The sequence below is a fragment of the Phodopus roborovskii genome, unplaced genomic scaffold (genome assembly GCF_943737965.1).
Source record: "Phodopus roborovskii unplaced genomic scaffold, PHOROB, whole genome shotgun sequence".
Classification (NCBI taxonomy): domain Eukaryota; kingdom Metazoa; phylum Chordata; class Mammalia; order Rodentia; family Cricetidae; genus Phodopus; species Phodopus roborovskii.
In genome coordinates, this window is record NW_026126460.1 from 20,485,754 (window position 1) to 20,512,452 (window position 26,699).

The 26,699-nt window shown below is 46.3% G+C and overlaps 1 protein-coding gene across 1 annotated transcript; it reads left to right on the forward strand.

Moving 5' to 3' along the window:
* The first annotated feature begins 18 nt into the window (after window positions 1-18).
* Stk36 (serine/threonine kinase 36) lies at window positions 19-26,294 on the forward strand. The gene is made up of 27 exons (XM_051190477.1): window positions 19-165; window positions 587-763; window positions 1,747-1,887; window positions 2,229-2,306; window positions 3,793-3,923; window positions 4,387-4,636; window positions 6,223-6,316; window positions 6,577-6,746; window positions 6,897-7,084; window positions 8,029-8,128; window positions 10,751-10,894; window positions 14,592-14,771; window positions 15,669-15,766; window positions 16,243-16,348; window positions 17,367-17,517; window positions 17,908-18,035; window positions 18,533-18,637; window positions 19,158-19,256; window positions 19,345-19,433; window positions 19,674-19,737; window positions 19,908-20,018; window positions 21,842-21,916; window positions 22,707-22,878; window positions 23,115-23,262; window positions 23,490-23,637; window positions 24,229-24,975; window positions 25,962-26,294. The coding sequence occupies exons 2-27, from the start codon at window positions 680-682 to the stop codon at window positions 26,103-26,105; spliced, it is 3,945 nt and encodes a 1,314-aa protein (XP_051046434.1). The 5' UTR covers window positions 19-165; window positions 587-679; the 3' UTR covers window positions 26,106-26,294.
* Window positions 26,295-26,699: the final 405 nt, after the last annotated feature.

Genomic DNA, 26,699 nt, shown 5'->3' on the forward strand with positions numbered 1-26,699 from the left:
GCACCGTTTCTAGGCAACTGAAGACTCTAGGTCCTTTGTGGGGCCTGACAGTCAAGCCAAGCGACAGAAGTGCCCTAGAAAGTGCCAATGGGCCGTTCGTGTCTGTTACACATCTCTGAGAGTTTCGTCCTTTAAACTTCTGACCTGTTCCAGGGAATAAAATTGGTAAGAGTGGGAAGCTAACGAGAGCAGTAAGGAGGAATGGAGAACAGTAACGCAGGCGGCGGGGAAGGACCCGGCTATAGAGGGCCGGATCGCCAGCCCTCGGCCTGGGAAGCTTGGAGCGTCTAGGTGGGGAGAAAGCTGGGGACACTCGGTTCACGACAGGAGTCAAGAGCGGCGGTGCTGGGCGAGCCGAGGGTATCATTAATTTGGGAGCTATAGAAGAAGCGTGTGAGTGTCGCTGGTGGAGAGGGGAAGGGGACATGGTGTGCTGTGGACACCTAGCCTGAGTGGGTGACTCCAGACGTTCTGTTTCCAAGATCTGATCATATTTCCATCCTGATAATGGTTTTGAGGCCTGATTTATTGTGAAAAGGAGGAAAAGGCATGCCTGATAACGTATATCTTTCTTCCATGTTCCAAGCCAGGCTTCCCAGATGTGTGGAACTGTCCCTGGATCTACAGCTTGTTGCCGCTGTTTTCTTTCTACCTTCTGAGAGACCCTGAAACCCTTGCCATGGAAAAGTACCACGTTTTGGAGATGATTGGAGAAGGCTCTTTTGGCAGAGTGTATAAGGGCCGAAAAAAATACAGTGCTCAGGTAGTGAACAAAGATAACTTTTGAGTGGGATTTGGTGCCCCTTCATCCGCAGAGACTTGGGACAAAAGGGTTGCACGGTGTATATTTGTAGGCCTTGACTCCAGCATACTTCCTAGGATGTGTAGATCCTGAAATTTGATTACTTGGAGTCAGATCCCCAGTCTTAGAACTAGGGACAAACTACCCAATCATTTCTACGATTCAATTTCCACAAACTGTACAATGGGGTATGATTGATGGGGTCTGAGGATTAAATGTGTCTCACACTTAATCACTTAGTAGTCACTTAGTACAATGCCTGACACCTACTAAAAGACAAAAGAAAAAAAAAGTCAGTGTTCTTTGTATTGCCCAAGATAAACCCGTGAAATCTGTTCCTCCACATTTCCTCCTCTTTCCCCTAAATCTCATCTCAAGTCCTTTGCTTGGGTCACAAAACCACTCCCTGAATCCATCCAAGGGCCCTGTTTGCCAGTAACTGTTCCCCCCTGGTGATAGCTTGCAAAGCTAGAGTGAATCCATAGTACCTGGCGGGGGAGTCGAGGTGGGAGGTTAGCATATGTTAGAATGCATACTAAGAGTTGGCTAAGCAGTATAAAATCTTGAATCGTGGAATATGTGCACTGAGTTTGTGTGTGCGTGTGTGAGTGTGTGTGTGTGTGTGTGAGAGAGAGAGAGAGAGAGAGAGAGAGAGAGAGAGAGAGAGAGAACCAGTGAGTTTTATTGAGGTTACTTAAAGGAGTACAAGTGATGGGTTGTTGATTACTTACAGGAGCAAAATGACTCAAAGACAACGGTATCACCAAAGCTCACCCCAGCATGTGTGACAGCTTATGAGTGCTGGATACCTGGAACATACTGCGCTATTTGACAGCTTGACAGGATGGGAAATCTCTCTTCCAGGCAGCTCACTGGGTCTGAGAGTTTCTTTGCACTTCTCCATGGTATGGTTAAGCCTTGATTCTTTACCTTACTACTGACAGGTGGTGGCCTTGAAGTTCATCCCCAAACTGGGCCGCTCAGAGAAAGAGCTGAGGAATCTACAACGAGAGATTGAAATCATGCGGGGTTTGTGGCATCCCAACATTGTGCATATGCTTGACAGTTTTGAGACTGACAAAGAGGTATGTTTTGTCTGTTTTCTTGTCTTTCTTTCTTTCTTTCTTTATTTCTTTCTTTTTTTTTTTTTTTTGCTTTTGGTTTTTTGTTTGTTTGTTTGTTTGTTTTCCACACAGGGTTTCTCTGTGTAGCTTTGTAGACCAGGCTGGCCTCAAACTCACAGAGATCCACCTGCCTCTGCCTCCCGAGTGCTGGGATTAAAGGCGTGCACCACCACTACCTGGCTTCAAAGAGGTATGTTTTGATGGTGTGGAGTTGCCCCTCTCCAAACCCAAGAGCCCCAGACATTTCCTAACCACAGAGTGAAGGACTGTCCCATCAGTGCCAAACTGTCTTCTCCTTGCAGGTGGTGGTGGTGACAGACTATGCTGAGGGAGAACTCTTTCAGATTCTGGAAGATGATGGAAAACTTCCTGAAGATCAGGTACTCCTGGCTCAAATGGTCCTGTACTTTGAATCTCTCTTTGGGTGAAGGGCTAGTACTGCAAGCTGAGGGCATCAAGAGTTCATTCTCGTGTGCGTGTGTGTGTGTGTGTGTGTGTGTGCGTGTGTGTTCGTGTGTGTGCGTGTGGTGTGCATATACATGCAAACCAGAGCATACGTGTGGAGTGAGAGGAAAACTTGCAGGAGTCAGAGTCAGTTCTCTCCTTATACCATGTGGGTCCCAGGGATTGAACTCAGGTCATTAGGCTTGGTATCAAGTGCCTTTACCCACAGAACCATTTCACCAGCAATTTTTTAAAGACCCCCCCAAGAGGAGTACAAGACTCTAGGTATACATTGAGGCAGTACGGAGTGAGAGATAAATATTGAAACGCTGGAACCACAATATCTGAGTACAAATCTTGCCCCTTACTAGCTAGGTTCTAATGAACAAATTTCTCTTATGTCTTTGTGTTTAGTTACTTCATTGATAAAGTACCTTGTAAGGCTATTTGAAGATTAATGATTTAATTCATCATGATGATAAATAGCTATTATTAATTTTGTGGATATTGTTTATAGCTATTGTTTCTTTAAGGAAGAAAGGTTAGTATTAGAGAAAGCCCTAAGAGAAGCATTGTGGTTGTAGCGGGGTCACCATTAGGACAAAGAGGCTGGCAATGGGATTTGGTTGGAGTGTCCAACTACATTCATTCTAGGTATTCCTTTACAAGCAGGCAGCCTCCAACCCCAGAAGTTCCATTACTGTTATAAGCAGTTACTTTAAACTGGTGTTGTATAGTTTGGTTGGTAGAGTACTTGCCTAGCATGCATGAAACCCTGGGTTGGATTCCCAGTACCACATAAAACTAGACTTGGTGGCACATTCATGTAATCTCAGCATTGGTGAGGTAGAGGCAGGAGGATCAGAAGTTAAAGGTCATCCTCAGCTATATAGCAAGTTCAAGACCAGCCTAGGATACACGACACTTTTGTCTCAAGCAAGCAAACAAAAAAGTAATTAAGTAATTACCATACTGTTTTCTCTACCTTGTTTAAGTGACTGTGTATATTAAGAAAAGGGTTTTTTTTTTTTTTTACCTTATTTAAAATAGCTATTATGCACAGACTATTTCCGTCATGCCAGGTACTACTGTTCTGCACATTGTTTTACATGCTTTAACTCCATTAATCTGTACAGTACTCTGGGAGGTAGGTGCCATATTATTGTCTATAGATGATGACTCTGGGAAGCACAGAATAATTTGTTCATGGTGATGAGGCCAATAGAAGAGATACAATAGATTTTCCTTGAACAAATGAAAGGATGAATTAAGGGGAACAAGAACTAAGGAGAATGTAGTGTAATGTGAGACCCTAGAAGAGAGGCAAAGGACAGAAAATCAAACTAGCCTCAACACTGGAAGTCTTTGGCTTGTCAGCCGGCTTCCTCCTCTGACCTTTTCTTTCGTTTGTCTGACCCCTAGGTTCAGGCCATTGCTGCCCAGTTGGTGTCAGCCCTGTACTACCTGCATTCTCACCGCATCCTCCACCGAGACATGAAACCTCAGAACATTCTCCTCGCCAAGGGTGGTGGCATCAAACTTTGTGACTTTGGGTAGGGTTTCTGAGCTTCCATCTATGCTTGTCCTTCAGGGAGTCCTAGACTACCCAAAGCCTCCTGTTAGAACCACAGCTGGAGACTGGGCCTCTGGCTGGGCCCTTGGAACTGGTTAAAGGTACTGCATCTGCTTTTGGTTCAGGTTAGCCCATGCGCTAACAGGTAGTAAACGGCCAGGTTTAATTTTCTTCTTAAAGATATTTTTATGACGTTTATTTATTGTTCATGTGGAGATGTGGGCACACGTACATCATGGCATGCTTGTGGAGGTCAGAGGACAACTTGCAGTAGTCAATTCCCTCCTTCCACCATGTGAGTCCTGGAGGGTGGAACTCAAGCCAACAGGCACAACGGCAGGCATCTTTGCCACTGAGACATCAGCCATTGTCATCCGATATAATTTTCTAGTTGTGACTAGGTCAGGAAGATCTTTTTCGTTTCTATCCTGTCACCTCTGCAGATTTGCCCGAGCTATGAGCACTAACACCATGGTGCTGACATCCATCAAAGGCACACCACTCTATATGTCTCCAGAACTGGTGGAGGAGCGACCATATGACCACACTGCAGACCTCTGGTCTGTAGGCTGCATCCTGTACGAGCTGGCTGTAGGCACACCTCCCTTCTACACCACCAGCATCTTTCAACTGGTTAGCCTCATTCTCAAGGACCCGGTGCGCTGGCCCTCCACCATCAGTTCCTGCTTCAAGGTAATAGGAGATAAGGGTGGGGGTAGTTTTATGTCAGAAACCAGCCTTCCTCTATTTCTGTCTCTTTTCCAAAATCGTGCAGACAAGCTATGTTCTATCACAGTAGGAAGTAATTTCAAGGCAACACGAGGAAAGAGCTATTGGGCTTTTATGTGTCCCCAGCTCCACTGATCCCCTATCGGGCAGTATCAGATGCAATGCAGCTACTGCCCACACTTTTCAGTGCTCTTCAGTTATTAGCATGGCTGGTGATTAGGGGTGGGTGACAGGAAGTGGTACCTACTGTAACTCTGTCCCAGCAGGTTGGTGGGGGAGAGAAGAAGAGTTTGTTATACTCATTTCTTATCCAGGGCAAGGTTGTGGGCCTCAATGGAATTCCAATACAGTCTTCTCCCAGAATAAAGTCTCATTACAGGTTTCCTTTTGCTTATCTAAGATGGAAGGGAACATGTTTTTCCTAACTTACATAGTTGGGGGTGCTCAAATAATTCTCAAAAAAGGTAAATAAATGAACTTTAAGCAAGGGAAGTATACCTAGAATATTCCTTCTTCCTTAGGTAGATATGCAGGGATCGTCAGCAGTAGCTATAGTTATGCAAGTCACCACATTTTAGAACAGCATTCAGAGCCTATTAATAACTTCTATTTAGTTTGCTTATTTAGATTTTTAAAAAGTATTCTTTTTTAAAAGGTTTTTTTTGTATTTTAATTTAAGTTGAAAACAATCTCATTTTACATACCAATCCCAGTTCCCTCTCCCTCCAGTCCTCCTATTCCCCCCCTCACCTCCCCATCCCAGCCCCCATCCACTCCTCAGGGAGGGTGAGTCCTCTCATGGGGGTCATCAAAGTCTGTCACATCATTTGGGGCAGGACTGAAGCCCTCCCCCCTGTATCTAAGCTGAGAGTATCCTTCCATTTTTATTTAAGTGTGTATGTGTTAATGCAAGTTCCTTTGGAGGCCAGGGGCATCTCTCCTGAAACTAGTTACAGGCAGTTGTGAGCTGCTTGACATGGGTGCTGGGAACCAAACTCAAGCCCTTTGGAAGTGCTTTTAACCGCTGAGCTATCTCTGCAGCACCTACCTTCTCTTCTTATTTCAGGTCTAATGAAGGGTTTCTTAACAGAGATACCTTTTCTGTCCTGCCTCCAGCTGAGTTCACTGAAATTCTGTTTTTGAGTGTTCCCAAACACATCCTTGAGCCACGGCTTGTTTGCGCATGTGTTTAATCACGGATGCATCATACCCATCCACAAACAATCTGTGACTATAAATTTTTGCTTTCTGAAGATGACTGTGAAAGTGCCATATCCCTCTCCCAGATTTTCCTCCCTACTCTTCCAAGTTGGTGGCATGAATATTTGTTTTTACTTCTGGGTTATGGAACATCTGTGACTAGCAGTCATGGCTCCTTAGGAGTTGAAGGCAGTGATCTGCCTGGAATTCTAAGGGGATGGTTGTTAAGGGTGTGTTTGAGCGGCTATGAGAACAGATTCAGGAGTTGGCTTGTCAGCACTGCTGAGAGCTTAGGGAGAGCCTGGAGGGAAGGCCAGAAAGGGCTGATGATGTTTTATTTCTCCTCACAGAACTTCCTGCAGGGGTTGCTCACCAAGGATCCCCGGCAGCGTCTGTCCTGGCCAGACCTCTTGCATCATCCCTTTATTGCTGGCCGTGTCACCAGTGAGTTGTTAGGGTTCTCAGGGCTCTGACCACGCATGGCATTTTCTCACCTTCCTCCTTCCTCGCTGTCTGATGCCACCCACCTCCTCCCTCACCTGCTTGGACTTCTTCTGTTGCCTAGCTTTTACCACTCCTGCTTTTTGTTTGTCAAAATGGCCGCTTTCCACAGGGTCCTAGAGACATTGAAGTTGTCCCTGGCCAAGTAGACATGGTGGCCACAGCCCTAGAAGAGTCATGTGTCTCCTTTTCCCTCTCTGCAGTAATAACTGAACCAGCAGGCTCAGATTTGGGCACCCCATTTACGAGTCGCCTACCTCCAGAACTCCAGGTCTTAAAAGATGAACAGGCCCATCATCTGGCACCCAAGGGTAACCAGTCTCGCATCCTGCGCCAGGCCTGTAAACGCATGGCTGAAGAAACTGGGCAGAAGGTATGTGGGTCAGAGGAAAATATATGACACAAACAAGCTAGTGACTTGGGGAGCTGGAGAAAAAGGTGACTTTCAGGGAATTGGCAAAAGGATAAGAATAGGATCCATACTGCCCAAATAGTTCTCTTGTCTCCTACCCACCCCTTATAGAAAGATCAGAATGCAGGACCTGCCCTTGAACCAGAAGATAGGCCCAGCAAGATGACTTCTAGCACAACCCCTGTGCCTGGACTAAAGGCCCCTCCTCAGGAACCAAGCCTCTTGGCTAGTATATTGGACTCAGAAATGAAGAGCAACTGGGAAGACTGGGGGGCTGGAGAAGCACCCCCAACACCTCGGTGAGAAGGGTCAAATGGTGTGTATGTGTTGGAGAGGTGGGGAGTTATCAGCAGAACTCTGGCTACAATCAAAGAAATCAAAGAAAAACTCTGTCATAGCCATTGCCTAAATATAGATAGGGCTTTAGGAGTTTGAATCCTAGGTTCTTGGGCTCTAATTCTTTCTGGCTTACTTTTTTCCTTTTATTTTTATTTTATATGCCTGGGTGTTTTGCCTGCATGTATGTATGTGTATCATATGTGTACAGTGCCTTCAGAGGCCAAAAGAGGACACTGGATCCCCTGGGACTGGAGTTATAGACAATTGTAAGCTCCTGTGTGGGTGCTGAGAATCAAACCTGGATCCTCTGGAAGAGTAGCCAGTGCTCTTAACCACTGAGACACCTATCCAGTCCCTCTAATTATTTCTTGATTCATCAGGAAACTTGAAGATTTTGTCTTCCTGTCTCAGTTATGCTTTGAAATAACAAGGACCATTTCTGTTCAAAAGGGAAGAATATCCAAGTGGAAAGTCATGGGTGAAAAAAATCAAGTCTACTTGAGAGTAAGAACAAGCTGGGAGGGCAGTCAAGAATTTGTGTATGGCTGAGCAGTGGTGGCACATACCTTTAATCACAGCACTTGGGAGGCAGAGGCAGGGGGATCCATGTGAGTTTGAGGCCAGCCTGATCTACAGAGGGAGTGCTAGGACAGACTCCAAAGCTACACAGAGAAATCCTGTCTCAAAAAAAAAAAAAAAAAAAAAAAAAAAAAAAGAATCTGTGTGTAGATGTTAACATGTACCGAACTGACTACATCCCATACCTCCCCCAAAGAAATGCCCTCTACCTACTTGTATGACTGGTTCTCTTAGGACTTTTCTTGAGGCTGGAGGGAGCTGCAAGGCAACGAAACTTAAGTTTCACAAGTCCAGAAGTCATCTTACTCCCGTTTTGCTTTGGCAGGGAAAACCACATCACCTTGGAGTGTAAACAAGCATTCCCAGAGCTGAGGCCAGAAATGATGGGCCAGCAGAACACTGACGCAATGGATCTAGAAAATGAGGTGGGATATTAGGTCTAAATGAGTGCTTTTCTAGATCTACATGAGCTGTAAATACAAGCTCCCTTTTTGTTAAAAATTACTTTATTATAGGCTTATAAATTTTAATCACATATTATGTGAACATGTCATTCTCAAAAATTAGAATGCACAGGTAAGATTAGAGTTCTAAGGTGGATGTTAGCATGTTACCTATAGTTCCAGTTTTTTGGAACTCTCTCAAGAAGAGAATCTCCTGAGCTCAGAAGTATCTAGCTAGCCTGGGCTACATGATGGAACCTTGTCTAAACAAACAAACAAAAAACAAAACAGCAACAAAACAAATAGAATCAAAGGTTGAACCTCACCTCACTTCCAGAGATGGCTACCATTACTAATCTGTCTCAGACCCTCTGAACTTCACATGTATGTATATGTATAGTTTGGCTATTTCTGCATTGTTGGGTTTGTCCTGTTTATTCTTTGCATCATGCTTCTTTTACCATATGATCTATCTTAGGCGTTGTTTCTACAGCAGAGCATGTATTTCAACATTTTGCGTCCATTTTAGAGTTCTAATTTTGAAATTTTGAAATAATTTCAACTTGAATAATAATGGGGCTGGAGAGGTGAGCCTACCAGTTATGAGCACTTGTTCTGGGAGACAGAGGCAGGCAGATCTCTGTAATTTCAAGGTCAGCCTAGTCTACAAAATGAGTTGTAGGGACAGCCATGGCTGTCACAGAGATGCCCTGTCTCTAAAAACCACACACACACACACACACACACACACACACACACACACACACACACAGAGCACTTGTTCTTACATGTTCTTGAAGAAGTTCCTGGTTCAGTTTACACTACCTATATGATGGCTCACCACCATCCACAGTTCCAGTTCCAAGAGATCCAATAACTCTTCTGATCTCCTCAGGTGTCAGGGATGCACATCGTGTGTAGACATATATGTAGCCAAACACTCACATTAAAAAAAAAAAATTGTGAGAATATATAGACTTCATTTATACCCTGAGGCTGGGAAATCTAAAGTGAACATGTTGGCAGGCTCAATCTCTGTGCTTCTAAGATGATCCCTGGAGTACCACATCCTTTGTAGGGGCAAGAATGCTTTGTTTGCATGTTTCAGAAAATCAAAAGAGTCAGTTTTCATTATGTAGCCCAGGCTGGCCTTAAATTCACCATGCTCTTACTTTAGCTTCCAGAATGCTAGCTTTATAGGAGTGAGCCTCAAGGCCTAGCTCTAGAAACAATTAAACATTTTATTGTATTTTATGTCCATGTTTTGCCTGCATGTATGTGCACGGGGTACCTGCTTGGTGCCTATGGAGGCCACAAGAGGGCACTGGATCCCTGGAACTGGAGTTAGAGAGAGTTCTGAAGCATATGCTGGGAATCAAACCCAGGTCCTCTGGACCTCTTAACCACTGAGCCATCGATCCAGCCCCTGGGAATTATTTTTATAACAACATTAATTAGTTTGTGTTGTTGGAGCTCATGGCCAAAAAGCAAAACAAAACAAAAAAACCCAACCCTCCCAGAAAACACTCCTATTAAGCTCCACCTCCCAACACTATTGCTTTGAAAATTAAGTTGCCAACACAAAATAGTTTAGGGAAGACAAAAACATTCAAACTGTAGTCCTCTATGCACCCAGATTCAGTCACCTGTCACAATTTTGTCATATTTGTTTTATGAGTCCATGAATAGATGGACAGACTGTCTTTTTTAATCAGTTTGAGGCAATTTGCAGACATGCCTTTCTACCTCAAAATACTTAGTGCATATTTCCTAAGAATAAAGTCATTCCCCTGCACTATCATCGTTAGAAATTTCACTTTGAGCCAGGTATGGTGCATACCTTTTATCCCAGCACTTGAGAGGCAGAGACAGGCAGATCTCTTTAAGTTCCCAGCATCTTGGTCTACAGAGAACTACATAGTGAGACCCTGACTGAAAAACAAAACAAAAAAACAGAAAACCCCAACGAACCTGGGTATGTAGCTCAGTGGGATAATACATACTACTTGCCTCCTGCCTTGGATATACAAGGCCTTACGTTCAGTTCCTACTACAGAGCAGAGGGTGCAGGAGAAGGGAGATCTTAATGCCTCCTGCAAGGTGGTCTCAGCATCTCTGAATGCTACCATGCTGGGACCTGGGACATGAAACTTTGAGAGAATACACTTGAAACATGCCCAGCCAGAATGGTATACAAATGAGTTATTTTGCAGTGTTTCTCAAATTGGTTTTTTGTGATTAGATTCAGCCTATATGTTTTGGGTAGAAATCCTATAGCAGGTAATCCTCAGTAATATGATCTACTTAAAGACTTCCTAGTAGTTCCTGATACTATTCCCTTCCCAACTGGCTTTACGACATTCCCATGTTTTGTCACTATCAATCAGCCATGCTTCAGGTACCTCTTTATGCATATACTCACAAGGGATTTTTCAAGACCCCTTCTATTCTGCCCATTGTGTCTTTCCTGACAGTGTCTGACAATACACTCCTATGTTAAAGGAGCTGCTTGTTACTTCATAAACCACTCAGTTTCTAATCTGGGGTTGAAAACTATGACCCTAGCACTTACTCCTCCTGACCGCTTTCACTCTGAATGCCCAGGAGCCAGACAGTGATGACGAGTGGCAAAGGTTCCTAGAGACTACTGAGCCTGTGCCGGTGCAGCTGAAGGCCCCTCTCACTCTGCTGTGTAACCCTGATTTCTGCCAGCGCATCCAGAGTCAGCTGCGTGGCACTGCTGAGCAGGTAACAATCTAAAGGGGCTGTGGAAGAGGTTGGGACAATCTTCAGAGATGTCATCGCCATAAGGAGACAGAAAGGCTGTCCTGTTCCAGTTATTTCAAGGAAAAACTTAGAAGAGCACAGAGCAAGCCTCAGATTTCTCTTTCTGAAGGGGGGAAAAATACCTATCTAGAACAGGAGTCAGTGAGCTTCTTCATAGGAAACACCATGGGCAGCATGGGCCAAGAGGCAAAAATGGAGGCTCTTTTGTACTTATAAAGAGAAAGCAAACATAGTTCCATAAAATTTTTGTTGGAAAAATTAAAATATAATTATACCAGTATACAGTGTTTCATACTGCAGTTATCTAATGAGATGATTGACTTTGGTTTGGTTTTGGTTTTTCAGGGGCAACATTTTAGTTAGCATTAAAAGTTAGGCTCCTTCCTCCTAAAGCCCTTCTTTGCACCTCCAGAACAGTGCTCTTTCCTCCTAGGAACTTTCCAAACATATGGTTTATGCTTATTTCCCCTTTTAATACACATTTTATGTGTCAATGTGCCTGTGCATGTGGAGGCCAGAGGTCAGTGTTAGGTATCACCCTCTGTCACTCTCCACCTTGTATTTGTTTTGAGTTGATCTCTCACTGAAGCTAAGGCTCACGGGTTCCTGAGAATCCCCCTGTAACTCTCTCTCCCCAGCTCTGATTTGATTGACATATTGCTGTAGACAGCTTTTTCATGGGTGCTGGGGATATGAACTCAGGTCCTCATGTTTGTACAGTAAGCACTTTACCAAGAGCCATCTCTCCAATCACTTCCTTCTATTTATTTATTTTCCAATCAGGACCTTTCTATGTAGCTCTCGCTGTCCTGGAACTCACTCTGTAGATCAGGCTGGCTTTGTACTCACCTACTTGCCTCTGTCTCTCTAGTGCTGGGATTAAAGCTGTGCACTCTCATGACTTGCTTGTCTTTGAAGTTTATTCATGATATAGCACATAGCAGTATTTCATTCTTAGTTTGCAATGCTGAGATAAACTCAGTTGTATATGCTAGGCAAGCACTCTTCTGTAAGGAGTAGGTTTTTCTGCCGCTGGTCTTGTCCCGCCGCCGCTCCAGCCCCAATTAACACACAGAGACTCTGTATTAGATATAATGCTGTTGGCCAGTTACTTGTTTCTTATCGGCTAGCTCTGTCTTAAGTATTAACCCATTTCTGTTAATCTACGTATTTCCACGTGCTTTCATTTTACCGGGGAATGGGCTGGTGTTGTGCTCTCCCTGGTCTCTCCATGTTGACTCCTCCCTACTACTTCCTCTTTCCTCCTTGTCTCCCACTCCCACCTATCTTGCTTTCCTATTGGCCAATAGTGCTTTATTCATTAACCAGTAAGAGAAACATATTTATAGAATGACATCTCCCATCACTCTTCCACTAAGCTTTACCCCAAGCCTCTTTAATTTCTTTAAAAAAAAATTTTTTTTAATGTGTAGCCCAGGCTGGTCTCCAACTCGTGATCCTGTTGCCTCTGGCTCCTTCAGCAAATACTACCGGCATGCATGCACCACCATAACCAGCTTTTTAAAAAAAACTTTTATGACATTTACTTATGAATAGATAGGGGGTACTTGTGCCTTGGCACAAGTATGGAGGTCAAATGACACTTTCCGGGAGTTGGATCTCTTCTCCTACCATGTGGGTGCCAGGGATTGAACTCAAGTCACCAGGCTTGGCAGCAAATACCTTTACTCACTGAGCCATCTCACTGGTCTCAACTTTTCACTTTACACTGCTAAGTACAAATAACATTTTATTCATTCAGTCACTGCCTGATGGCCATTGATTTGTTTTCACGTTTTTTTTTTGTTTTTTTTTGTTTTTTTTTTTTTTTTCTTGTTGAGGCTGAGTCTCACTATGTAGTCCTGGCTTGAAGATTTTCTAAATGTTCCACAAAACCTTACATGAAGACCCTTGACCCATTTTGAGTTAATGTTTGATCATGAAGTAAGTTAGTCTCTTTATGTGTTTTTGAAAAAAAAAAATCCCACTGAATTATATTGATAACTTGCTCTTATTTCCTGGATCTAACAATTGTCATCCTACTGTTGGAGCTTTTCCTTCCTTCCTTCCTTCATTATCTCCCTCCCTTCTTCATTCCCTCCCTCCCTCCTCCCTCCCTTCCTCCCCCCTCCCTTCATTTCCTTTTTCTTTTTTTAGTTTTCTGAGACAGGGTTTCTCTGTGTAACCTTGGAGCCTGTCCTGGAACTCACTCTGCAGACCAGGCTAGCCTCAAACTCCCAGAGATCCACCTGCTTCTGCCTCCCAAGTGGTGGATTTAAATGCATGCACCACGATTGCCCAGCTATTGGAGCATTTCTAATGTGGGAAAGCAGGCTGAAGTCTCTTTTCCTAACCTGGGAGGCTAGGCAGATGGTTTCTCCCCCTCCCCCACTTTTTGAGACAGGGTCTCTCTACCAGGCTAGCCTGGAGTTAACAAGTGATTCCTCTGCCTCTGTTCCTGCCACCCCCCATCTGTCCCTGCCTTGATTAAAGGTGTACATCTCCACACCTGGTTCAGGTGGGCAACATAATGGGACCTCTGTTGGTTTAAAAAAAATTAACCAGTTATTATGAATGAATTTGGGGGCACAAGAGTAGACAGCAGAGGTGCCTTTGTGGGTTCAGTTCCCTAGTCTACCTTTAAGTGGTGTCTCCTAAAACTCAGTTCATCAGGCTTCTGCAGTGAGCACTTCACCTGCTGAGCCATCTCAGCAGGCCAGCCTCTGCCTCTCAGAAAACAGGAAGTCTTTGGCTGCTGAAGTAACTCCCTGGATCAGAGTTCACTAAGACCTAGATTGATCTTTGATGGGACCCTGATCTATACAGATGGATCAGTTCTGTCTTTAAAATGAATAGTTCTCTTTACTACACACTGGGAAATGGGAGAATAAATGTCAAAATTGAGAACACTGAACTGTAAGACATTTGGTGTCGATGTGTTTCTTTTGCAGAATAACCATTTAAAAGGATGGTACTATTCTTAGAGTGCAGGCTGCATGCAGATACATGTTGAGCTAAATTTGGCAGGTGAAATGTCAGCAGTTCTTAATCTAGAGCCTAATGATGATGTGTTGTTTCTCTGGAGTTAAAGAACATTGTTTCATATTTTATTTTTCATGTTTTATTTTTCAGAAGACTATGCGTGGTGGTGGTGTTGCTGTTATTTTTTTTTTTTTAACATTTATTTATTTATTATTACAGTGTTCGTCTGCATGCATGCCTGTAAACCAGAAGAGGGCACCAAATTTCATTATAGATGGTTGTGAGCCACCATGTGGTTGCTGGGAATTGAACTCATGACCTCTGGAAGAGCAGCCAGTGCTCTTAACCTCTGAGTCATCTCTCCAGCCCCCATGTTATTGCTGTCTTTAAAGTGAAATGCTATCAATGGAGACAGACAACAATGACACTGTGGACAGATCTTGAGGTCCCTGCCCCTTGGTCCCTGGTGTTCTGTCAGGTGACCTTCCATAGTCATCTTCTCTGGTGCAGTTTCCCTGTGCCTCTGCTCTTCCTCCCTGGCTTTTTAGCTCCCCCAGGTAGGAATGCAAACATTTGGTTTGTTCTGCTAACTCCTTGGAGCCATTCAGTATTTGTGACTCTTCTTCCTCTACCTATAATTATACCAATCGCTGTCTCTTTCTCTCATGTTCTCCAGATCCTGAAAGGCACCCTAGAGGGGGCTTCCAACCTGCTTCCCGTACTCCGTGTCCTGAGCAGTCTCCTGTCCAGCTGCAGTGACTCTGTGCTCTTGTATTCCTTCTGCCAGGAGGCAGGACTGCCCAGGCTGCCTCTCAGCCTCCTTAAACACAGCCAGGAGAGCAGCAGTATCCAGCAGGTACGCAACAGCCCAGCAGCCTCTGAAGATGAGGTGGTCCTTTTCCTTGCCCACTCCCCTTGGAGTGGCCATCTGTTTGACCTGACTGCCTCTTCTTTTCTATCCTTCTTTTTCTAATTACCAGACCATCCCTTGCAAATTCTGATGCCTTCTGGGGCTAAACAAGTAGTATCAGTCAGTGAAGAAGGCGAGGTAGGTATACAGCTGTCTAAGTAGTAGGGAGTATGTTAGACATCCCCACCCTAAAGGGGGCATCTTCTCAGCTCCAGCCCATTGTTGTCATGTGAAGTTTGAGCCAATATATCTAACCTGGTTTTCTAAGAGAAGATAAAAATGAAGAGTTAAAAAAAAAAAAAAAGGTAATGTCCCAATATTGAGAAGAGTTGCTTCAGAGGGTTAGACTTCTGCTTTACAGTGTTCAAAGCAGGACACTGAAGTCTGGAGATTAGTCCCTGTAGTCACTGCAGATGGCTATATGATAGGTGGGAGGGCTAGCCTCAGGACTGTGTCCGAGGCTAAACCTTTATACTTCCCTGCATTGGGTCCTGACATGGCTGAGCTCAGAGTACAGCCCCCCCCCCCAGATGATGAAGGTGTGGTAAACAGACTAAGGCAGCCCTCAGAATGCTGCCCTCTGCCGCCAGGTATCAAACTCAGGTGAATATAAGAAGCTGGAGAGGGTAGTTTTGTGGGAGTAGCCCCTCCTCTACTCCAACGTGCTGCTCAAGTCAAATGCATCTCCAGATGGTCTGCAGCCCGTTGACTGACACTCTTGACTTTCTCCTTCCCTGCCCCTTTCCACCCAGCCAGCTTGACTGCGCTCTGCATGCCTTTATTGCTGCTCTTTGTGCCTTTGGTCTCCATTCTTCATGTGCCCTTTCTCTCCTTTCTTCATAGCAACCTTGGTATGGGGCCTTTTTACGGGACCTGGTGGCTGTGGTTCAGGCCTACTTTTCGTGCGCCTTCAATCTGGAGAGGAGCCAGACAGGTGACAGGTGGGGGAAGAGACACCTCTGCCCTGCTGGCCAGTGTGGTTCAGTTTCTACCCCATTTCTTCCCCTCCTCATTAGGAGGAGACCAAGTTAGAAGTGATGATGTGTGGCAGGGTTAGAGATACGCTGACTAGCCTTCAGAATTTAATCGATCCTCAAGGACCTTGAGACACTTGTGGCTTTGCCCCAGGACAGTCAGGTTCTGAGAGTCAGCAATCACCCAGCACAGATGGTCCTCAGTGGAAGGATCAGAATGTGAAAACAGCTGAGAAGGGGCTTGAATGGTGTGAGATCCCCCGACTCCCTCTGCCTGCCTCCTCTGCTCTGTCTGTGTCTGTTAGCAGAGCTGAAAGGAGGAACATTCTGGTGTGTTCCTTGGAAAAGATCTCTTACTTTTACAGAACTGACCCATTTGTCATACCCATGTCCAGGCTTTTAGTGGGAGGATGGGAAGATATCATGAGTTCATTCTTCCCCAGCCTACAGGTGTTTCAGGAGGCTGCCAGCCTCTTTTTGGACTTGCTGGGGAAGCTGTTGACCCAATCAGATGACTCCGAGCAGACATTTCGGAGGGACAGCCTTATGGTAATCTCCTCCTGCGTCCAGATTTCTCTTTTCCTGTGTTTCTCCCAGGGCCTTTCTTATGATTGTGTTACTACAACAAATGGTGAATTCTCACCATGTGCTATATGCCACATGAGTAACAAAGTCTCCACTTCGAAGAGAATATAGTTGAATAGGGCCGGTTGTGGTGGAACATGCCTTTATTTAGTTCCAGCACTCAGAAGGCAGAGGCAGGAGGAGCTCTATGAGTTTGAGGCCAGCCTGGTCTACAGAGTGAGTTCCAGGATAGCCAGGACTACGTAGAGAAACCCTGTCTTGGGGGAGCGGGGAGCCAAGTAGGGTAAGTGAGACATCTATTAGAACTTTGTACATGGTACAGAGGCACTATTAAAGAAGATGCTATTAGCTCTGCCTGGAGAGTCCTCAAAGAAACTGTGATGAATGCATAGCAGCAGCTGGGCAGTAATAGTGCACACCTTTAATCCCAGCACTCAGGAGGCAGAGGCAGCCTGGTCTACAGAGTGAGATCCAGGACAGCCAGGGCTACACAACACAGTGAGACCCTGTCTTGAAAAACCAATAGATAGACAGACAGATAGACAATGCATATCAGCTTGCCAGCTTGGGTGAGGTAGGAAAGAAGATAGGCCACTCTAGATAGAAAGAGCATCATATCTAAAATGCAGAGGCACTAAGTAGTTTGGCATTCATCAGGGGCCATAAATATAGGTGTAATAAACAAACAAATAAGTAAATAGGTTTTTAAAAAGACAGGCATAGTGGCACATGCCTTTAATTTCATCACTGATTGAATCCCAGTGTACAGAGAGAGAGTGGAGAAAGAGACTACCCGTGTGTCAGTAGAGGGAAAAGGAGAAAGGGGAAATTTTACCGCAAGTCCCAACCAGGGGGACCGTGGGTGCATTTTCCCTGGAAAGAATTCTTAGGCTAGACCCCTGTCTCTTGGCCTCTTCACCCTGGTCCTCACTAAAGCCCAGGCAGGTTTCTGATGCCCTGCTGACTCTGCTCTTCTCTTCAGTGCTTTGCTGTTCTGTGTGAAACCGTGGATGGTAACAGCCGGGCCATCTCCAATGCCTTTTACTCCAGCCTGTTGACCACACAGCGTGCTGTGTTGGACGGGCTCCTTCATGGCCTAACGGTCCCACAGCTTCCTTTCCACACACCACCAGGTGAGCCGGCCTTCCTGTTCCATACATAGGTCTGCCTATGTCCTTCCTACTTTCATCATCTAGAATGGTCCCTGGGACTTAGCAGGTGCTCAAAAAGTGTAAATTGGGCTTGGAGATGTAGCTCATTTGGTAGAGTGCTTGACTAGCATGAAGCCCTGGGCTTGGTGGCACATGCATGGTAATCCCAGCACTCCGGAGGCAGGAGGATCAAGTTCAAAGTTAGCTTCGGCTTCATAGTTTAAGGCTTAACTGGAACATAATGAGACTCTTGTCTCAAAAAGCCAGAAAAGCAAAGCAAGACAAGCCAAACCAAAACAAATCCTAAAAGACTGACTGGGGAACCTATGAAAAACAACCAGACCTACCAATATGCTTTCCCTTTCTCTGCAGGAGCCCCACAAGTGAGCCAGCCACTGCGGGAGCAGTGTGAAGATATACCCGGAGCCATTTCTTCTGCCCTGGCAGCCATGTGTACCGCTCCTGTGGGGTTGCCGAGCTGTTGGGACGCCAAGGAGCAGGTCTGAGACCCAAATTCTTGCTCCTTTTTTCCCTGCCACTTGGGAACTGGGGAACTTGTCAGCAGATGCTACTGAGAGACAGAAAAATAAGCTTGGGCTTCTTGCTCAGGATTTCCAGAAGCAGACACTCCCCCACGGGTCTGGGCCACTGGGATGGCTTAAATTCCATGGGTTGGCTACCCAGCTCAGCCGTAACTGCCCAGGTGGTAAGGTAGCCAGTTGGAAACTATTATGTTTCTGGCCAGAGCTAGCACTCAGATTGAGCTTTCCTACTTTGTCACTTAGTAACATTTTCCTTTCTACCTGCCTACATTAAGAGCAGACTAGGGCAGGATTCAGTTCTCCACTGGCCAGAGACTGGAAAGGGAATGGCGCCTGAGATTTCTAGGGAACCTCAGAGGGGCCAGTAAGAGTCAGAGAGTCCTGGCCAATTGAAGATGTGTGAGGAACGGAAGTGGAATAGAGGAGATGGGATGGAGTCGAGTATGTCTCCATAGGTTTCTTGGCATTTGGCCAATCAGCTGACTGAGGACAGCAGCCAACTGAGGCCATCCCTGGTCTCTGGTCTGCGGCATCACATCCTATGCCTCCACCTTCTCAAGGTACCTCCTTCCCACAGCTCCCAACACCTCAGATTCATTTTAACTCCTAGGAAAGGAAGGGAGGGGAGGAGGGTGGGAGGGAGGAAGGAGGAGCAGCCTGCCAGCCTGATCTCCATGGTGAGTTCTGAGAACTCACCAAGGAGGAAAGTTCCATGGGGGCATGGCTGAGAACAGCAGGGCAGTCCACATGATGGCATACAAGAAGCAGAGAGAAAGCAAATGTGTGGTGTCTGGTTTTTTCTTTTCCCCTTTCATCCATCCAGGCCCCAGCCTATGGGATGGTGCCATGCACATCCAGGACTGGTTTCCCCCCCTGCTTTGGAAAGGCCCTCACAGAAACACTCAGAGGTGTGCTTTACGTAGGCTCTTCCTACTCCAGTCATTGACAGTCACAATTGTCATAATCCCCACATGTGGGCATCAGCTCTACTGAGAGGCTTGCCTGCTTTTCAACTGAGCCTTCCACTGTAGGAGCCTAGGGCTGGTCTGTCCACTGACAGGCTCCTTCCACTTTCCCTAGGTCCTCTACTCCTGCTGCTATATTAGTGAGCACCTATGCCATATTCTGGGCCAAGAGCCCCTGGCCTTGGAATCATTGTTGATGTTGGTCCAGGGCAAGGTAAGCCAGTGATACCAACATGGTTGGATATCTTATAGTGGTCCATCTCACCCAGAAGTTGTTTTGATAGCTCGGGTTTCCTTCGTAGGTAAAAGTAGCAGATTGGGAAGAGTCCACGGAGGTGGCACTCTACCTCCTGTCCCTTCTTGTCTTTCGGCTCCAAGATCTTCCTTCTGGGTGAGTCATAAAGTCTCCTTCCTAGAGCTGTCCCTGACACATAAGGCACCCCTTAGCCTTTTCCTAGAAGGAGCTGAGACAGAGAGAGAGCCACATTTCTCTGCCAAGAACAGGCCTGGGTTCTCAGCACCTTTGAGCCTGGGAGGTGGCCATGCAGCGTAGGTGGGGAATGGAATGCAGGGGACAGGGAGGGATACTCACCAGCCCACTGTAACCCTCCATTGCATCTTTGTGTTCCAGAATGGAGAAGCTAGGCAGTGAGGTGGCTATTCTTTTTACCCACTCACATGTCGTCTCCCTTGTGGTGAGTTTTCAGCTTTCAGCTTTCATACTTCCTCCTTCCACCCCTTGGTCTGACCCTCTTGGGAGCAGGCAGCCATTGTTCTGTTTGCAGCTGTTTCTGCAAGCCTCTTTGTCATGTCCCGAACACCATTCAGATTCAAATGGTCCTTCTTTTCCTCTACCTTTCAACAGAACGCAGCAGCCTGTCTCTTAGGACAGCTTGGTCAGCAAGGGGTGATGTTTGACCTCCAGCCCCAGGAGTGGATCGCAGCAGCTGCGCATGCCTTGTCTGCCCCTGCAGAGGTGAGCTACTGGGGAAGGCCCAGGCATGTTTCCTCTGAGTCCAACACCAGGACAGCCCTCCTAGGGAAAGACTAAATCCAGTAAGCCTGAAGGAAACTACAAATTGGAAAAGGTGTCAAGAAGCCCCTCTTCCTCTCCTTTTCCACCAGACAGTGGGCCGCTCTAAGCCGGGGCTGATCAGGGCCGCTCTTCTGATACAGAACTTCCAAAGATGGAGGCAGAGAGGGAAAGAAAGGAAGCTACTCAGTTATCTGAGGCGAGAGGTTCCCCTTATTCAGTTATCTGAGGCTAGAGGTTCTCCTTGTCCAGTTATCTGAGGCTAGAGGTTCTCCTTGTCCAGTTATCTGAGGTTAGAGGTTCCTGTGTCCAGTTATCTGAGGCAAAAGGTTCCACTGCCTGCTTCAGGCCCTCCAGGAGCTCATGCTCTTGTGGCTGAAGTCTTTCCTGATGCTTTAGCCTCTTCTCTTCTGCAGTGTCCACCCTACCTTTCCTGCTTTTTCTCCTTAATGAATGTGGAGAAGTGGCTGATACCTTGTGTGTTCTTCAGGAACCCAGGCCATTATGTGATCCCCAGTTTTGCTTTTTTTCTTTTCCTTTTCAGGCCCTCTGGGATCCTCTCTCTCTCTCTCTCTCTCTCTCTCTCTCTCTCTCTCTCTCTCTCCCCCTCTCTCTCTCCCTCCCTCCCTCCCCCCTCTCCCTCTCTTGGTTTTCAAGGCAGGGTTTCTCTATGTAGTCCTAACTGTTCTGGAACGCCCTTTATAGACCAGGATGGCCTTGAACTCACAGAGATCCACCTGCCTCTGCCTCCCAAGTGCTGGGACTAAAGGTGTGTGCCATCACTGCCCTGCCAGAGTGAGCTTTTAAAAGGGAAAATATGGCCATCTATTCAATTGGTGATTTTGAATATAGAATTGTATGTTGAGTGTTCTGCATCATTCTAAATTCTGAGAGTAAAGCGGTGAATGAAGTATTTTACAAAATATTGCTAATGTGGAGCATACATCAGGTTGTATAAATCTTTAATGGCTTCCCACTGCTTATAGGAAACAGTGCAGACTGTTAACCAGCAGTTTTCAACCTGTGAGGCATAACTTTGTTTGGGTCTTGCATATCAGATATTTACATTACAATTCATAACAGTAGCAAAATTGCAGTTATGCAGTAGCAATGAAATAATTTATGGTTGGGAGGAGTCACCACAACATGAGGAACTATATTAAAGGAATGTTGAGAACCACTGCTGTAGACTGTCACAACCTACCTGATGCCGGAGGGCTCTAAAGAGTTGTCATCCATTTCCAGAATTTGCTATGAACTTTTATGCCACCAGCTTTTCTATATGCTGTGCTCTGCACTTCTTAGGATGCCCTGCCTTTCTCCTGCCACTTTCCCTTTTCTGTCTTTACATTTTTATTTGCTGATTTTTGAGTGCTAGAGATTGAACCCAGGGTCTGGCACAGCCTTGGCAAATGTTCTGCTGTTCTACATTCCAGCCCTGCCTTTAAAATATTGACTATGTCTCCTGCCTCTAAGGGTTGCTGTTATGCACATTCAACTGTGTAACCAACTTCTTGCTTAACAAACATCTTCCTAAACTGGAATTGTTTTTGGACCCAAAAGCTTATCCTACTAGACTGTATGTTTTAGGAACATGATGAAAGAATAGGAAAGAACCAAAATTCCTAAATCCAAAACTCCTAAATCCAAGCTTGTCCCACTCTGCCAGGCCAAGGAAGAGTTCTCTACTCCTAGGCGCCGGGACTGGTCTAGGTAGCTCCCTCATCCCTCTTGAATATGTGTGTTCCTATGCTTCTCTCCGACAGGTCCGGCTGACTCCACCGTGTAGCTGCGGTTTCTACGATGGCCTCCTCATTCTTCTGCTTCAGCTCCTTACACAGGTACAGGTGTACTGTGAGGTACAGCAGAGAGAGGAACTGGGCGTACTTCGGAGCCACTCGATGATAGGAGTGAAGTAGCAGCCTATGCTTACCCATCCTCTCACACCGCTGTTAACCTTACTAGCCAGATCCCCAAGCCCACCTTCACCCTCAACAGGACCCCTAAAGTGGGCTGATTAACTGCCCTCCCCCAGGGACCTAGGGAGAAGAACAGCTTTGGGGTCAGACTTGGGGTTTAGGTTTATGGATTTTTATTATTGTTGTTTAGATGAAAATTTTCTTCACAAAGGTAGGAGACTCAAGAGTTCCAGGCCAGCCTTGGCTACATAGTGAGTTAGAAACTAGCCTGAGGTATATAGGTCCTATCTCAACATACCAAAAACAGACTTTTTTTTTTTTTTTTTTTTTAATAAGCCTGTATACAGCTTGGCCTGACATGAGCCAATCTGAACAGGATAATTTCCTTGTTTTCCATAGGTGCATTCATAGGTTGAGAGATTGGGTTCAATCATGATAGGAAAGGAACATAATTTGGGTGTGGTGGTGGAGTTACAATTCTAGGGTTTGAGAGGCTGAGGCAGGAGGATCATAAGTTTGAGAGTAGCCTGAATACATAATGAGATGGGGGAAGATAAGGAGAAATGGGGAAAGGGAGGAAGGAAAATACAGAAATATTAGGTGGAAAGACAGAAGAAGTGAGTTCAGTGACTCTGTTGCCCTGTATGGTTAGGAGCAGAAATTACAAAAGGCATTTGGACCCCTGACTTGTGCATACCCTCCTCTCAAACAGGGGAAACCTGGCCTGATCAGGGATGTGGCTGCTTCCGAGGTGTGGACCATTCTATGGCACCGCTTTTCCATGGCCTTGAGGCTACCTGAGGAGGTGACTGTACAGGAAGATGACCTATCACCGTCAAGTCCACCCAGCCTAGAGCCTGACTGGACCCTGATTTCACCCCAAGGTGTCTTTCTCTTAGCACAGCTCTGTGGGAAGGGGTCCCTTTTCCAAAGGAGGCAGCTTAGAACTGAGTTAGCCCATAGATAATTGCTCCTACTGTGTGCAAGAGGGTGTGAGAGACTGTACTGAACCTGCTTACCAATGGGGGGGGGGTGGTGCAGAGAGGATAGGAGCCTTGGGTGATGGGGCATCTGGGCACCTTGCTTGCTTCACTTGGCCTGCATTCTCTGTTGCTTTCAGGCATGGCAGCCTTGCTGAGCCTGGCCATGGCCATCTTCACTCAGGAACCCCAGTTATGCCTGAGCCACCTGTCCCAGCATGGAAGCATCCTCATGTTGACCCTGAAGCACTTGCTTTCCCCCAGCTTCTTGCATCACCTGAGCCAAGCGTGAGTCTGAACTAGAAGATTAGGAGACTCAGAGTCAACGAGGGGAGGTGGAGGTGGGGGCAGAAGACAAATAGCTGACAGTTTGAGTTGTAAGGCTAGACGTGGGGTAAGGGTTAGGCTAGAAACTTAAGGAGTTGCTGAGATTGGGAGAGTGGAGTTGGGGGAGGAAATGTAAAGTGAGGGAGACAAGCATCATAAAGGGTATGCCTGTTTTGCTCCCTTCCTAGGCCTCAGGGGCCTAAGTTCCTCCCTGTGGTGGTACTCTCTGTGTGCCAGCTGCTCTGCTTCCCTTTCGCCTTGGATGTGGATGCTGACCTCCTTGTGGGCATCTTGGCCGACCTCAGGGACTCAGAAGTTACAGTCTACCTGCTGCAGGTACTTGGAGAAGTTATCCAGGCCTGAGGGTGGGAAAGGAAGATGGCTAGTGTTGTATCCTCTGACTCACAACCCAATAGCTCTGGGGCTCTCCTAGACCCCCAAAGAGTAGGGCATCTAGCTTGACCAAAGTGTTGGAGTGGAGAATAGCTCTGGGGCTATCCTAGACCCCCAAAGAGTAGGACATCTAGCTTGACCAAAGTGTTGGAGTGGAAGCACTACTCAGACCCAGTCCATCATGCAGCTGAAGCTGAGCTAGGGTCTCAACTCTCCATTGGACTCTTGTCTGGTTCTCTTGGAACTCAGCAGGGAGGCCAGGCATTATAGCTCAGCTCCTTGGTCAGGAATCATTGCCTTGGCACTCTGGCAATGTTCTTTGGATCTTTGGAGGCAGGAACTGTGCCCTTGTAGAGCCAGGTGTAGGTGCAGAAAGGACCTGCTCTTGGCCTCCACATGGGCTTCGTGTGTTGTGCTATGTGGCTAGGCTCTGCTGCCTGGGACATTACTCTCCTTGGCTTGGCATTTTTGTTGCCATTGCAATGTATCTCTCCCTCTTTCGAACCCCTTTACCTGGACTCTGATTTCTCCCAGGTCTGCTGCCACCACCTTCCACTGTTACAAGCAGAGCTGCCCATTGGCCTCCTTACACGCCTGGCCCTCATGGATCCCACCTCTCTCAAGCAGTTTGTGGATACAGTGGCTACCTCTTCTAGAACCATCATGTCATTCCTCTCTATTGCTCTACTGAGTGATCAGCCCCTCATGATCTCTGACCTTCTGTCTCTGTTGACCCACACAGCCCGGATACTATCCCCTAGCCACTTGTCTTTTATCCAAGAGCTCCTATCTGGCTCTGATGAATCCTATCGGCCATTGCGCAACCTCCTGGGCCACTCAGAGAACACCGTGCGGGTCCGTACTTATGGGCTTCTGGGACACTTGTTACAACACAGCATGGCCCTACGTGGGGCACTACAGAGCCAGGCTGGACTGCTCAGCCTTCTGCTGCTAGGGCTTGGAGACAAGGACTCTGCCGTGCGACGCAGTGCCAGCTTTGCTGTGGGCAATGCAGCCTACCAGGCTGGTCCCTTGGGACCTGCTTTGGCAGCTGCAGTGCCCAGTATGACCCAGCTTCTTGGAGATCCTCAGGATGGTATCCGGCGCAATGCTGCATCAGCTCTTGGCAATCTGGGACCTGAAGGATTGGGCAAGGAACTATTACAGTGCCAAGTACCCCAGCGGCTCCTAGAAATGGCATGTGGAGATCCTCAGCCAACTGTCAAGGAGGCTGCCCTCATTGCGCTCCGGAGTCTCCGACAAGAGCCCTGTATTCATCAGGTAAAGCAGGGGACTTATGAGCTATGATGACCCAAGGCCCCTGCAGTTTACAGCATTTCTCTGATTTGTGAGGACCTAAGACACCTAGAGATGCAAAATATGTCCCTGTCTGGGTGTAAGAAACTCAAAGAGAGTATGTTGGAGATAGGTTTCCCATTTACCATTACCCACCCTAGTGAAGAGAAGGGATCTGGAAAGCTCCCTGAGTTAGGACATGCCTGAGATCCCAAGATCTCAGCTTATTTCTTCCAGATACAAAACAGGAGGGAGATGGGGAAAACCAGAAGATACTGAGGCCACAAAGACGCCAACTGTTGTTGCTTTTAGTACCGTTCTGAGCATTTTACCTTTACTATCTGGTTTAAGCTATTATTATCCCCATTTTGTAGGTGAGCAAACTGAAGCATAAGTAATTTAATGATTTGTCAAAGTCCCAATGCCACTAGGTGAGACTGGGTATACAGCCTATACTCATCAAATACCATCTTATTTTGCTTCTTTGGCTTAATGTTGAATCTCTGAAGAACCCAGAGGGAATCACACATCTGAGAGACCACAGTAGAGTAGGTCAGTGTGATAGCATTAGAACCACAGGTATTTGACAGGATGGTGCTGGCACTAAAAGAATTTTCTGTAATCCATATGGGCAAACAATGAAAGAGATGAGGTCAGAAATGAGGGACCCACTGGGAAGCAAGTGCCCAGGCTTTCTGCCAGCTTTTGCTGCTTTCCTTAACCTCTTACTGGGAACAAGGGACCGGGTCACCTGGTGCATTGGTTTTTATGGGCAGTACCAAAGAGAGTGTAAATAAACACCGGGATAGTATTGATTTATAGCTGTTTGAGATTCCTTGTCTTGATCAGTCTACCCTGAATTCCCCAAAGGCCCCTTTCCCTTTCCTTGGTTAAAGGGGGATCCCTTGCATGTGCCGACACCAGTTTCTCACCCTTACATCATATTCTGCCATTTGCTTCCTATCCCACAGGTGCTGGTGTCCCTGGGTGCCAGTGAGAAATTAGCCTTGTTGTCTTTGGGGAATCAGTTACTGCCGAATAGCAGCACCAGGCCTGCTTCTTCCAGACATTGCAGGAAACTCATCCACCTCCTGAGGCCAACCCACAGCCCATGACCCCCAGGCTCCTGGGGTTCTTCTTCCAGCCTGCACTATCCCTCTGTTGCCAAGTCTTCCTTATTCTCCTACCCAAGCTACTAACTCAGCAGAGAGCTGAAGAGACTGAAAAAAGAGTGATAAGCTGCCAACTCCCTATGAGCAAGAAACAAGAAGAGATTTTCATATTAAAGCTCCTTCATTTCCCTAGATTCATGATGTTTTGAATCAGTAAGCTTCATCACTGTTGGTGCCAGAGAAAATCCTTTCCTTTGTGCATACTCTAATGTGCCTTTAACTCCAGGACCATGCCACCCACCCAGGCCTTAGGAAAACATGTCTGCCTTGCTGGATCTCTTCCTTTCCAAATCTCCTGTGATGTGCCCAGCTATTTTTGCCTTCTGTACACTGTTCTCCAACTCAGTTCTAGCCTGTGGGGATAAATGTCTTCACCCCTATTGTTGAGGGTTCCTCAGCCCTTAGCCAGTACTCCTTACTCCTTCCATGGGTATGGTGTTTCTCTCTCTCTCTCTCTCTCTCTCTCTCTCTCTCTCTCTCTCTCTCTCTCTCTCTCTCTCTCTCTCTCATGTGTGTTCTATTTGTAAACACCTACTG